The sequence below is a fragment of the Phyllobates terribilis genome, unplaced genomic scaffold, assembly GCF_046119375.1.
Source record: "Phyllobates terribilis strain yellow unplaced genomic scaffold, ASM4611937v1 Scaffold_7__3_contigs__length_470593459, whole genome shotgun sequence".
NCBI lineage: Eukaryota > Metazoa > Chordata > Amphibia > Anura > Dendrobatidae > Phyllobates > Phyllobates terribilis.
In genome coordinates, this window is record NW_027362767.1 from 159,538,040 (window position 1) to 159,553,209 (window position 15,170).

The following is a 15,170-nucleotide window of genomic DNA, read 5'->3' on the forward strand; positions in this document are numbered from 1 at the left end:
ATAAGTGCTGAGGCAGCTATGCCCAGATGCTACCAAGGTTCTTCTTAAGGATGCTTTAACATAAATGTAAATGTTAGGTTATGTTCACATCGCATTTGAGCCTATGGTCAGTGGATCCATCAGGGCTTTATGTCTGAATAAGGAGACTCGGGCGTATGCACTGATGGTGCCATTGACTATAATGATGCAGACAGAGTCACAGTGTTGGACATAATTTTTGGATGTATGCGCCTGTCTGAAAAAGGCTCCAAGACTCAGTAGACCACATCTTGGAGTTGGCCTTCAATAGGTATATATGACCACAAATTATGTCAAGCAGAGCGCACAGTGACTCCGTCTGCATCATTACAGTCATTGGCCTCATGAGTGTATTCGCCCAAATCCCATTTTCTAGAGCTTCAAACATAACGTCACACAAAGCCACTGACAGTAGGCTTGATGTGAACATAACCTTACCTGTCATTATACATGTGGTGGCCTGGTGATCGACAACCAACATGAACCGATAGGACAGTTGAAACCGCAGAAGAAGGGATAACTCTAGAGGCCATGTACAACATATTATTATGGGCCGCATATGGTCATGTTATAGGTACATCCATTACCCTTTTACATAAGCTTTACATTTAGGAGATTCACGGGCTGCAAGCCTATGCACTTAGGTTCATGTCTGGCTAATTTAAGATGGAGGCTCAAAGCAGAATACTTATCCGATTCTGTGCCAGCCAAAAAGGAGGGAAATGAACAGTTCTAAAGGAGAATACTTTGGGCCTTATATACCAAAGTATCTTCTAGTAACCAATCAGAGCACAATTTGTATTCCCTAAATTGCTCTTGCAAAATAAAAGCTGGCATCTGATTGGTTTCTTTAGGTGACAAGGGCTATTTTACTGTTCGTTTTCATTAATAAGACCTCATGTCTTGTCAGTGTTTGCGTGTACCCCACATTTCTACTATAATAAGACACATTACTAGAATATATTCTAGATTGCTTTAATACATTAGGCAGAAACATTACAAGTAAAAAGTAATGCAATAATAAGAGAACATTTACAGTAGAAAAGATTTTAAGGACTCAAATAAATTATTCTATTCAGCTAAATATTACAATCCCTCTAATAGTGAATCAGAAACATTTTACTGAATTTCAAGGAATCTGTAAATCTCCACGATGGCCACGACACAGAAGTGCTCCAGTGTTGGTAATCTGGTGCCGCGTGCCAAATGCCATTCAGATTTGCCAATCCGCAGGCGTTAAACCACCAGCCTGCACCATATTGGTCACTGCAGCTCCTATACTTTATGTCACTGCTACCACATAATGGGTGACACTTGTCATGGTAATTATCCCAAGTGCTGAAATAGCTGCCATGCTGGTTGCTCCCGGGAATGTCTGGAAATCCAAGGAAAGCATCACCTACAATGGAAAATAGAGAAAATGTTCTACGTCTTTCTTTAACAATTTTTTTTATGGTTTTGCACTTTTTATGGATTTGTTCTGAATCCGCTCACCTGCTGTACCCGAATAATTTGCTGCTGACAATTTATAGAATTTGTTAGCCTCTCCTATGCTAAAGGATCTGTATTCTGCGTAGGCTTCATTCCCATCAAAGTCCCCCAGACTGATGTGCAGTTTGCAGCGTCTTTGTGTCTGGTGGGTCAGGGCATACATGTTCTTGAGTCCAAGCCAATGTTCACCTTTAAGAAGAAAAAAAGTCAATTACATGGAGGAAAGAAATTGTAAACAGTAGTGATACAATAAGTAACTGGCAGCAGCAGAAAATCTCCACTAAAGGGCTGTTTCTAGTAAAAGATCAACTTTTTCCACTTATAAAAAAATAAATTTTATTCCCATAAATAATCCTAAATACAAAATTGATGAAACCCTTTTGTCTCTGCATGAAAACCCTTTAAGTGATTCCCATATAGTTGTTAACGTTTTCCTCCATTCTGATGCCCACTTTACCTTGAAGTCTTCCGAATCCGTTCTCATACTCTATCCATGTTGCATAAAAGTCTAAATGATCTTCTCCATTGTGGTTTTGGATAAGAGTCCAGCCGCCACTTCCAGACATTTCACAGTAAACCTAAACGGGGAGAATAAAGATCATAAATGTAAATCTTAGAATAATGAATCAAAAATGACATTTCAAATTATTTCTACCTTAACGATACATAGAAAATTGTACGTTTACTGAAGATTTCTAAGTTTGTGGCCCATTGACGGTCACCATTTTACCATACTCCAAGGTGGGGTCTAACTCTAGGATGGAAAATTTCCAAATTTGTCCCCCAACCATGTTCTTAGACTAAGAGCCGGAGGAGCATGCACTCCACTCCATAGAAAACCAGGCCATTATGCTGAATGAGTACAAGAAGCTGTTTACAGAGGATCTGTCACCAGGTCAAAAGGGCCAAATTTTTCTCCTATTTTATTCCAATTTTACGCCGAGTATTCAGCTTTTTGTTTAAAAAAAAATCTGCCAAACATATCCAGAGATTTGGTCTTTTTATTTAGTGGTAATTTTTAGGGTCTTTACCAAGGGGACAAAGCTTCATAAATAGACGCCCCAGGGGATCCATGCCCACACCTGCTCGCTGCTTACAATCTACAAGGAAATAGTGGGACACAATAGGTGAGAAGTGCTTGTTATTTCAGGTCCAGCCATTATAATGAATAGGGATGTTCATATAAAGCTGCATGATCCGGTCATCAGCCCGTATGTTCAAGTGCAATAATCAAGTGCAGTTATCATGTGCATGGAGGGTGTGGAGACAGATGAATAGGAGGGAGCAGATTCTGAATAATATTTAGAAGGAGGGAAGGGGGGAGAGTTGGGTTACAGAGTTCAGGTGATAGATTTGTCTAAAGAGATGGGTTTTTAAAGCACGCTTAAAAACGTGGGGGTTAGGAATCAGTCAGATCATCTGGGGTAGTGCATTCCAGAGAACTGGTGCAGCATGAGACAAGTCTTGGAGATGGAGGTGCACTAAAGAAATTTGCTCTTATCTCTTGATCAATAATGTGGATTAAATCTAAAAAAAATCATGAATAGTATGGGGGCAGAGGGATTAAAAAAAGAACAAAAGCACAAAAGATGCCTACTTTTGACATGGTGACAGATCCTCTTAAAAATGCTCTATTTCATCTCTATGTAGAAAGACGATGAAAACTACTCCTGTCGTCCAGACCAAAATGGTCATTTTGGACACCTTTGCTCATAGCAATTGGGGCGGGATCCAAAGGTCTGTAGTAGATTGTAAATGAAAATAATGTCATTTTGGGCTCATCCCTTAAAAAAAAAATTTTTAGAAAAAATTTAAATTAAAATAATAATGAAAATAAAAATATCATTGGATATAGGCGCTGAAATTTTAAGAGTAAAAGTCCTTCTCATTTTAACCTTGAAAAAACAGCCAGGATTATTTTTACCGTCTCACCTGAAAACCAAATTGGGCATTTCTCGGTTTGATCATGTATATTCCACTGGTAGCGGTATGATTCCTTTCCCATATATTAGAGCAGTCATATCCTACCGAAAGTAAGAAATGAAATACAATGTGTTAAAAAAGAGACAAATTATCAACTTATGAAAATACAATAACTGATGTCAATTCATTATATTCTATATACTGTATATATATATTTTTACAATCTCTACACTTGAAAACTAAATTTAAAAAATTTGTAGATTTTGACTATCTTACCTTGAGCCACTGGAGACTGAGCCTGAAAGCAAAAAAAACATTATTATTATTTAAAACATTTTAGAAGCATCACTTACTGTATATAAAAAATATAATTAAAAAATGTATGTTTTTGAATTCACCCAACAGGATAAGACTTGGTTTTAGTGGATTCCCGCAAATCTTTTTGAGGTGATTGCGTTCTTTTAGTCTATTTGCACTACTCTAGTGCCCTAACATTTCACCTATTACAGGACATTTGATACCACCATGAATCATCAGCATCCAATGAAAGTGAGAAGAGCAACAGTGCTCATGATTGACTATTGCTGCCCAATAATACGGGGCTCTTCAGCGACCCAGTTCTCAGGATCATAACGGCCATGTCGGTCGGAGCCCAACGATTGAAGAGCTGTTCCCTATCCTATGAAAATACCTCTTTAAGCATTGCCTCTTCATATATACATGTATATTCATACTACTGATGTATTTTCCTTTGTCCCATTTATAAACCAGTTTTTTAACTAATTTGCTATAATAAAACTTTTCAATTAAAGAGTTATAGCATTTTTATTTACTAAATCTAAAGGATTTAATTTTCTTAAATTCTATATTTCTTAAAAATTACAATTCATTAAATCTTTAAAAAAAAATTAAAATAAAATTGCTTTCAATTTCCTATGATATTTCAAAAAAATCAAGGTACTCACCTGTGATACAGTTAGGAGGCAATAATTGCTTACTAAAAAGAGACACATGAATATGTTTATGGCCGCCATGGTTCTATTCCTAAAAAAGGTAAAAATGCAAGTTAATTTGAATAATGATAAAAATTCTCAAAATATAAGGCACATCAGATTTTTTAGAAATTAGACAATTTGTAAAAAGTGTAACATGCATTACTTAATAGAGAGTTTAGTAAGAAAGACAATTCTTCTTGCAATTCTAACTCAAAGAAGCCAAAGTCCAGATCACCTACAACTGAGCCGAGTACAATGAACTTCTCATCACTTCCGTCCCTTTTTATAGCCCAAAGTAGAAGGTGGAGTCAAAAACTTGCAAATCCGGTGGCAGAAACTTCATTATCGCTCTTATTTATCACACAATTAGGACATTAACATTTTAGTTTCTCACTTCTGTAGGCTTTGATATCTCAGTGAATTTAAGGTTTCATTTTGTTTCTAAATGTTATTTTATTTTTATTATATCTAAAAAATAACTAATCTAAAAAGAGTTTGATAATTACAAATTAAAATATACAATGTATATAATATAGGTTTAACCCCTTCTGGATGTGGCCAGTTTTAGTTTTTTCCTCCCCATCTTCCCAGACCCATAACTTTTTTATTTTCCCGTCCACATAGCCATATGACGGCTTGTCTTTTGCAGGACGAGTTGTAATTTTGAATAACACATTGATTTTACCACATAATGTACTGGAAAACGGGAAAAAAATGTAAGTGCTGTGAAATTGTGAAAAAAACACAATTCTGACATAGTTTTCAGGAAATAGTTTTAACGACGTACATTGTCTGTTAAAAATGATCAAGATATATGATTCTACTCATAGGTACAATTACAGTGATACCAAACATGCCCAGGTTTTTCAATATTTTAGTGGTAAAAAGAAGTATGCAGAAAAAAATATGGGGGGGGGGTTGGGGTGTTGTGTCGTCATTTTCCGAGACCCATAAAGTTTTTATTTCTCAGTCAATGGAGCAATGTGATGGCTTATTTTTTTGCAGGGTGAGATTAAGTTTTTATTGATACCATTTTGGGATAGATTTGACATTTTGATCGCCTGTTACAGCATTTTTTCGAATATTGCAGCTTCATAAAAAACTTAATTTTGGCGTTCTTTAATTTTTTCTGTTTACAGTGTTTACCAATCGGGTTAATTATTTTTATATTTTGATAGATCGGACTTTTTTGGATGTGGCGATACCACATACAGTACAGACCAAAAGTTTGGACACACCTTCTCATTTAAAGATTTTTCTGTATTTTCATAACTATGAAAATCGTACATTCACACTGAAGGCATCAAAACTATGAATTAACACATCTGGAATTATATACTTAATAAAAAAGTGTGAAACAACTGAAAATATGTCTTATATCCTAGGTTCTTCAAAGTAGCCACCTTTTGCTTTGATGACTGCTTTGCACATTCTTGCCATTCTCTTGATGAGCTTCAAGAGGTAGTCACTGGAAATGGTTTTCCAACAATCTTGAAGGAGTTCCCAGAGATGCTTAGCACTTGTTGGCCCTTTTGCCTTCACTGTGCGGTCCAGCTCACCCCAAACCATCTCGATTGGGTTCAGGTCTGGTGACTGTGGAGGCCCGGTCATCTAGCGTAGCACCCCATCACTCTCCTACTTGGTCAAATAGCCCTTACACAGCCTGGAGGTGTGTTTGGGGTCATTGTCCTGTTGAAAAATAAATGATGGTCCAACTAAACGCAAACCGGATGGAATAGCATGCCGCTGCAAGATGCTGTGGTAGCCATACTGGTTCAGTATGCCTTCAGTCTTGAATAAATCCCCAACAGTGTCACCAGCAAAGCACCCCCACACCATCACACCTCCTCCTCCATGATTAACGGTGGGAACCAGGCATGTAGAGTCCATCCGTTCACCTTTTCTGCGTCGCACAAAGACACGGTGGTTGGAACCAAAGATCTCAAATTTGGACTCATCAGACCAAAGCACAGATTTCTACTGGTCTAATGTCCATTCCTTGTGTTCTTTAGCCCAAACAAGTCTCTTCTGCTTGTTGCCTGTCCTTAGCAGTGGTTTCCTAGCAGCTATTTTACCATAAAGGCCTGCTGCACAAAGTCTCCTCTTAACAGTTGTTGTAGAGATGTGTCTGCTGCTAGAACTCTGTGTGGCATTGACCTGGTCTCTAATCTGAGCTGCTGTTAACCTGTGATTTCTGAGGCTGGTGACTCGGATAAACTTATCCTCAGAAGCAGAGGTGACTCTTGGTCTTCCTTTCCTGGGGCGGTCCTCATGTGGGCCAGTTTCTTTGTAGCGCTTGATGGTTTTTGCAACTGCACTTGGGGACACTTTCAAAGTTTGCCCAATTTTGGGCAAATTTCGGACTGACTGACCTTCATTTCTTAAAGTAATGATGGCCACTCGTTTTTCTTTACTTAGCTGCTTTTTTCTTGCCATAATACAAATTCTAACAGTCTATTCAGTAGGACTATCAGCTGTGTATCCACCAGACTTCTGCACAACACAACTGATGGTCCCAACCCCATTTATAAAACAAGAAATCCCACTTATTAAACCTGACAGGGCACACCTGTGAAGTGAAAACCTTTTCCGGTGACTACCTCTTGAAGCTCATCAAGATAATGCCGAGAGTGTGCAATGCAGTCATCAAAGCAAAAGGTGGCTACTTTGAAGAACCTAGAATATAAGACATATTTTCAGTTGTTTCACACTTTTTTGTTACGTATATAATTCCACATGTGTTTATTCATAGTTTTGATGCCTTCAGTGTGAATGTACAATTTTCATAGTCAAGAAAATACAGAAAAATCTTTAAATGAGAAGGTGTGTCCAAACTTTTGGTCTGTACTGTATGTGTATTTCTTTTTTAAATGTTTTATTATCTTTATTTTATTGGGTAAAAGTTGTTGATTTGAACTTTTTTTTTTAGATTTTTTAAAATGTATTTTTTTACTTTTCACTGTACTTGTTAGAGCCCTTAAGGGGACTTACACCTGCGATTGTCGGATCGCTTGTGCCATTTACAGCGATACCTCAGGTTGGGTTTCAAGGGCGTTCTGTAATGACAAGCACGGAGGTCTTCAACAGACCCTCAGCTGCCTTTTTCTTTCCAACTTTTTGTCAGCCCTCTACTGTTCAGTAAAATGGTGACCGCAACTGGACAACATTTTGCTGAATTCACATGTAGATAATTGCAAAATATCTGTATTCTCCGGCATGCATATTTTCACAAAATTTGAGTACAATTAAATTTTACAAGAATAAATTCTCTCACCTCTTGTGACATGTTTGAAATTTATTCAACAAATAATTTAATAACAAAAATATTGAGGACACTTGCCAAATTGACTCATTGTGAAGCAGCTCAAGTTGCATTTCGAGGATTATACTTTTTCTGCAGGCAGGAGGGTGCCGGCATAGCAGGTGTAACCATGAGATCAGGAGTGAGGAAACAGCTCCAACCTGGTGCACAACTAGAATAGGTGCAGGGGTTGCAATTGCACCCAGGCCCTGGAACCTAGAGGGTCTAAAAATGTCCCTTCGGGCCACATGAAAAGACCATTACTATTAAAGGCTTGCAATAGCTGGAGGCCCCGTTGGTGTTTTTCCATTGGGGCACATGACTTTCAGGTTACGCCACTGGCTCCAACAATGGAGACCATTGCAGAAGAAACTCTGATCTGCAAGGATCAGGACTCATACCTTTTATACGCAGAAAGTGCAGTGTCCATTTCTGACTCCAGTGCTTTTTGGCCATATTTGAGTGAGCCCCTACTGCCATTAAAAAAGCAATTTATTATGCGCTGAGGTCTCCTGTTGCCAAAGCATAATGAGCCAATGTGTCAGGAAGTCAATAAAAACAACAAAAAAATCATACTGAACTAGCCCTTCACCAGTCCCTATCGGCACAGCTCAGTGCCAGCCCCCAGCTACCTTCTTAAGGCACCCACTCTGGAAGTTTTGTCTTCACACTACCCAAGTGCTTTCGGCAGCGGCTTAGCCTTGATGTATGATATGTCAGAACGTGCGCCGAAGTCAAGCTGCCACCAGAAGCGCAGGAAAAAAGGAAAGCAGAGACTGTTGTTAAAATGGTTTTTAACTCCCATCTAATTTATTTAGCATTTTTTTACATTGTCTTTAGTTCTCCAAAAGTTCAATGTTGAGTGTCTAAAACTCCCAAGAACATCTAAATGAAAACATTTTTCTTGTGGATAATAACAGCCCGTCTAGTCTTGTTTTGTGTCCGAAAAAATAAACTTGAAAGTTGAATGAAAGACAATGAGCCTTTCATAATGGGATGAAACTAAAGCAAACACAACACACAATGCAGACTGGAAAAACGAATTTGTGGAATATTCACTGCACATTCTCAACTTTCACCTGGAAAATCTTGATTTAAAAAGTTGTGCATTTAACAAGAGAACATCATACATTACTTATCAAACTATACAATCCATATACCCATTTTGGTTTTTGGTAGAACAAGTTTTTTTTTTTGTTTTGTTTTAAGTCAAATATAAATAAAAATGGTATAACTGAAAACGTCATCTTGTCCCGCAAAAAAAAAAGCTGCAATACAGCTCCATCAGTAGAAAAATAAAAAACGTATACATCTCAGAATTAAGCGATCCAAAAATAATTCTACTTTCTATAAAATTTTATTGTGTAAAAGTGACAAAACATTAAAAAAATATATATGAATGTGGTATCGCTGTAATCATACTGACACAAAGAATAAAGCCACATGGCAAATTTCTGTTTTTTAAAAATGTCAACTCGTCCCACAAAAAATAAGCCCTCATATGACTCTGTCGGCAGAAATATGGAAAAATGATAGCTCTCAAAATATAGTGATGCGAAAAATTTTTTTTTTGCAAAAAAGGTGTCTTTTAGTGTGTGACAGCAGCCAAACAGAAAAACCCGATATAAATCTGGTATCACTGTAATCGCACCGACCCGAGGAATAAAGTCGTCTAATCACTTATAACGCACGAGGAACGACGTAAAAAATAAACTCTAGGTTTAGGGTTGTGCTAGGGTTAGGGTTCTGCTAGTGTTAGGGTTGGGTTAGGGTTGTGTTAGAGTTGTGTTAGGGTAAGGGTTGTGCTAGGGTTTGGATTGTGCTAGGGTTAGGGTTGTGCTAGGGTTAGGGATGTGATAGGGTTAGGGTTGTGCTAGGGTTAGGGTTGTGCTAGGGCTATGTTTGTATTACAGTTGGGGTTAGGATTGTGCTAGAGTGGGTTGTATTAGGGTTGGGGTTAGGGTTGTGTTGATGTTGGGATTTTTTCAAAGGAAAAAAAAAATTGTCAGCAAATGACGACAATATGGCAACTAGTGTTGAGCGCAAGTGCTCGCTACTTGAGTTTGCATCGGGTGCTCGGTTATGCACCGAGTATCAGGGGTGCTCGAGTGACATGCTCGAGTCTCCGCCCCATATGCTTTGTGGCTGTTATACAGCCAAAAAGCATGCGGGGATTGCCTGCCATGTTATTTTGGGTGTCTACCAACTGTGAAACATGCAGGGCGGGGACTCGAGCATGTCACTCGATCACCTGCGATACTTGGTGAATACCCGAGTACCCGCCGCAAACTCAAGTAGCGAGCACTTGCGCTCAAAACTAATGATAACTTATTCAAAATGACGACCTATTGTTATCAAATTCTGTGTCGTACCTCTGGGTTCAAAATGTTCACCATACCCTTTGATAAAATCCTTGAGGGGTCTAGTTTCCAAAATGGGGTCACTTGGGGGGGGTGGGTTCCACTGTTTCGGTGCATCAGGGGCTCTCCAAACACAACATGGCGTCGGCTCTCGATTCCAACCAATTTTGCATTCAAAAAGTCGCACAGTGCTCCTTCCATTCTGAACATTGCCGTGCGCCCAAACTGTGTTTTTTCCCCACATATGGGGTTTTGGCATACTCAGGAGAAATTGCACAACAAACTGCATTGTGCAATTTCTCTTGTTACTGTGACGCCCGTGGCAGCAGCAGATGGTACTACTCCCCACAGGCAGAGCAGGGCCTCAGGGCAGAGGAGACAGGAGGATGGGAATTGTAGTGGGAGCTGTGATGCGGTGTCGTGCGGTGCCGCGTTGCAATAAGAAACCGGAGGCCATAGGGCTATTCTTCCAAGCTTTACTCACGGTAGAATGTACAGCCGCAAGGCTTCTCCCTGCTGCTCACGGCACGCTGCGGCCACCAGGATCGGGGTCGACAACCTCCGAGTAGTTCAGGTGCTTTGGTCAGGACCCCGCACCAGAGTGTTCCTAGACTTTTCCCACTAGGTCCTCTCCTGTCCGTTTGTGGTACGTGTACTAAGGCCGGGTCTCCCTCTGGACTATGCACAGAACAAGGGTACAGGTGGCAACTCCGCTCCGTCCGTTACCCGGTGGGATCCACTGAGCCTCCGGGCTTCTCCAACTAAGACTTAAAGTGACAGAGTCAGATAACGGTGGCCGGTACCCCTTTTGCAGCAGGAGTCCCTCTGGCTAGGCCAGAATAGTGAGGACAGGTGGTGTATACCGCTCCGTCTGCATCCCCCTGGGATTCTTTTGCCTGCGGAGCTTTACTTCTCCGCTCCGCTCCAGGCCTTCTTGGGTAGGGACCTTGACTGGGTAGAGACAGCCGTTAACTCTAGCCCGCTCATCGCCTCAAGGCCAGAGCACTAGGACCGTGTCCCCATCAACAGCAGGTTCACACAGAAAGCCACGTTCAGTGATGAAGATCACAATTAAAGACCATAAGCCCAAGATGGCTGTTTATTAAATATGAATTTTTGTTGTGTAACCTAAATGTGCGTCCTCCACCCTCACCTACTACCAGGTCCCCCTATCTTTTGGTTCCCCCCATCTCCTCTTATCCCGGCTGGGGCAGTACCCTGGTGCCTATAAGCCCCCCTCAGGTGGGAGAGGTGTAGTGTTGGATGCAGAGGTGGGGTCCTGACCGTTACACCATCCTTATCTTGAAGAAGAGATACCACACCTCATTAAAGAGATGCAGTACCCCTGTGGCGATCGAACCCTCAGGGGCGCCACATTCCCCCCTGGAGAAACACAGCACGTCCGCGGGCTGCAATGAGAGCAAAACCTGGTACAGACTTTTTATATTTTTGGCGTAACAATTCAACAATCTTCCCATTATGCGAGGCACTTTTTCTTAAACGATGCAAACTTTAAATAGTACAAAAATATACACAAGTATAAAAACATCACAGAGACATAATGCATATAGACAGACTAATTAAAGTGCAGTATGAAAGAGTCAGTTTCAGAAGCAAGAGGGACCTGTCCCAAACCCTCAACGTAGGCCCTGGGGTGGCTGCAGGGCATGAAGATCCCGAGTTGGACATCCAGGAGAGCCACGCCAGACAGGTTTTTCTTCTGAGGTCTGAGGTAGAAGTAATATCTACTAAGGTTCTGTCACTCGAATAATGATGGAGAGTCAATTGATGTGTTTCAAACAGGTGGATGCTTTATTAGATTCTCCAAGTTAGAGGTAGCTCAAACAGGTGCCCAACGTTTCAACCCCACCGGGGTTTTCATCAGGGGCTTCAAAGGAGCTTGAAATTGGAGCATAGACATAAATACATATATGAGTATTAGTAAAACAAAAAATACACATGAAAACATATCAAAAAGTAGTGTGTCCCTGTCGGGAAAAAAGGAAACAACGAAGGAACAAAAGGGAGAGAAATGTACCGTAATACCAGGTTGGACCCTACTTAATCAACAAAAGGAAAGAACTGGAGGGGAACCGGGACTAAGATAGTGATGGCAGTACCTATGTGGTAGAATCCACAGCGTTCCGTGGGATCCTGGAAAATAACGTGGTATAAACCGGCCTCTTAGGTGCAATTAGCTAGAACAGAAGGGGAATATTAGAATCCACTTCATACCCCAAGGACAGCCATAAGATGGAGACAATTGAAATAATGGGAGTAATAGCGGCTAACCTTACACCAATACGATATGGGAGAATTCCCGAGATTCGGAGAGATGGGGTTTATGTCCTAGCTTTATGTGATCCGTGTACCTGTGAAACATATACATGTACATATAGACATATACACACATGTAAAGAAATACATATATAAATATCCATACGTCCACACACATATGTACTAAAAAGTGGTACTGGAAATACATGGGTAAATAAGTTTTGGGGAGCTGTATGGACAGAGTCTAGGAGGAAGAGGAAAGTGGACTATCAAAGAGAGCGGCACATACCTGCGGACAAAAAAGGTATCCCTTCAGATAGGGGTACACAGTAAGGTGGTGTATACCTAATATGGTGCTTGGTCCTATTGAAGGAGGTAAGTATTAGTGTCAGGCTAAACATTCTAGTTGGTGCCCTACTAGAAGGGTGTTCCGACCTGGGGATGGCTGTATACCAGGGGACCAGTGGATAGTAGTCAGGGTAAAGGTAAGCGTACCTGTAAAGGGGAAAAAAAGAGACCAAAGGATAGGTCTTATGTGGGTAGTGGTAGCGGATGTAGAGACTAACCCAAAGGACATTGGTGAGTCAGTGTCCAGGGCACATACCTGGATAAGGTCTACTGGTCTTCTGGGTCCTGTAGCGGTGGTGGTGTAGTGTTGTGTGCAGTGATATCGCTTAAATAGCGATGTGACATAGTACACTTCCTGTTTCCGGTTATCGGGGGTACAACATCCGGTCCGTGGAACGCAACTTCCGGTTGCGTGGAACGCACCAACGCGCATGCGCATTGTGCGTTATGGTGTGTTGGAACGCAAAATGCGTTCCACCGCCGATAATAATGAATAGAGGGCAAATGTGGGGGTCAAAATGCCCGCAAGTAAAATCATTATTATGTAGATGTACATAGGGAGCAAAAAAAGGGGGGATATAATGGAAAAAGGAAGAAGGAGAAAGGGGGAAAAAGGGACAAAAAAGACAATACTAAAAGGAGGGGAAAAAAGGATAATACATACAGAAGAGGAAAAAAAGGAAGAAAGAAAGAAGAAAAGAGAGGACAAGTGAAATCCATATTGCGGATAATAAAAAGGGGGAAGAGGACTGTAAATAAGTGGCTCAAGAATGGAAGAAGGGAGAAGACAATATGGGTGAGAGAGTAAACTTGTATCAAATATATAATGGACATTTGTCACGAGGTCAAGAGACCTTGGATACATACAGACCATATAATAAATACAATAGGCTCAGTGGGAAGGATACATCAATCAGATGTGAAGAGTCTGAAACAAGATAATATCAACAAAGTGTAAGATATAGCACATTGAAAAGATCGACATAATATCCCACAGATCAGGGCACAGACAGTAATCATAGTATACAACACAATATTAGGCCTGAATCTCATATTCTCTATTCAACCCATGGGGTTCTAATGTTTTTAGGGTAAAGATCCAGTAGGCCTCTCTTTCTTTGAGTTTCTTGATCCTATCACCTCCCCTTCTGCCGGGTGGGACATGGTCAATGACCTGGAAGCGGAGTTGCGCAATAGAGTGTTGATGAGTAAGAAAATGATTGGGAACTGGTAACAGATTGTATTTACACCGAATCGTAGATTTATGTTTACTGATGCGGTCCCGGATATGCTGGGTGGTCTCTCCAACGTATCCCAGACCGCACGGGCACTTAATCAAGTACACCACAAAGGATGAGTCACATGTAAAATATCCTCTAATCGGGAACCTTCTGCCTGACAAGGGATGAGTGAATGAACTGCCTCTAGTAATGTTAGAACATTGTCTACATCCCAAGCATGGGAAATTGCCCAAGCGAGGCGTCGTCAATGTTGTTTGGCGCATTGTGGTTTGAAGGCTGCCAATGTCGGCCCGTACTAACCTGTCTCTTAAGTTGGGAGGTCGTTTGTTGCATATCATGACCGGCTGTTGGAAATCTGTTATGCCTGGGTATGATCTGCTCAATAGCGGCCAGTGGACCTTGAGGATATCCCGAATAAGGGTCTGGTACGGATGATAAGTGTTAACAAACACCATGCGGTTGGTTATAGGTGTGCGTGGTCGTGGATCAAGTAATGGGAAAGCTGTGGAAAATGGATATCCCCTATTAACAAATTTGTGTCCCATTTCTATGTGGCGCCTAGTCCGTAGTAGGGGATCAGACACTATACGCTTAACCCTGCATTGTTGTGAAATGGGAAGGGAGTTCTTAACATGTCGGGGATGGCAACTGGTGTAATGTAAGAGGCTATTGCGATCTGTGGGTTTGACGAAAAGATCAGTGGAGAAATGTCCACTGCTATCCAAAATGACAGTGACATCGAGGAAATGGATTCGATGTACATCGAAATGGGCATCTGATTTTTTGTCACATCTTCAACATCTGAGTGCCATTTCCCCTGGATGCATTCTGGTCACTTTAGATGTAAACAGTTTGTATACATCCATCGATCACGATCTCAGCCTTGAGGCACTGAAATGGTTCCTTGATAGATACAGTAACTATCCTGAATCACGTAGAGATCTCTGTGTAGATCTTTCACATACCATTTTACACAATAACTTTTTTCTTTTTGGAGACAAATTTTACTTACAGAAACGGGGAACGGCCATGGGGTCCAACATGGCCCCTCCATATGCCAACATCTTTATGGCCCATTTCGAGGAACAATATGTACCTTTGGACAAATTTCCAAAGATCATAACATGGAAACGTTACATAGACGACGTCTTTACAATCTGGAACGGTAATGACCATGAACTGGAAGAATTTGTTATTTATCTCAACAATTGCACAC

General features: G+C 40.7%; 1 protein-coding gene across 1 annotated transcript; it reads right to left on the reverse strand.

The window, feature by feature from the left end:
* Positions 1–1,115: 1,115 nt before the first annotated feature.
* On the reverse strand, positions 1,116–14,499 carry LOC141155412 (fibrinogen-like protein 1). Its single transcript, XM_073642278.1, has 9 exons — positions 14,255–14,499; positions 12,801–12,860; positions 12,386–12,460; positions 4,398–4,476; positions 3,709–3,730; positions 3,442–3,533; positions 1,967–2,087; positions 1,513–1,698; positions 1,116–1,417 (listed from the first exon to the last, which is right to left on the reverse strand). The coding sequence occupies exons 1-9, from the start codon at positions 14,497–14,499 to the stop codon at positions 1,116–1,118; spliced, it is 1,182 nt and encodes a 393-aa protein (XP_073498379.1).
* Between the last annotated feature and the right edge of the window lie 671 nt (positions 14,500–15,170).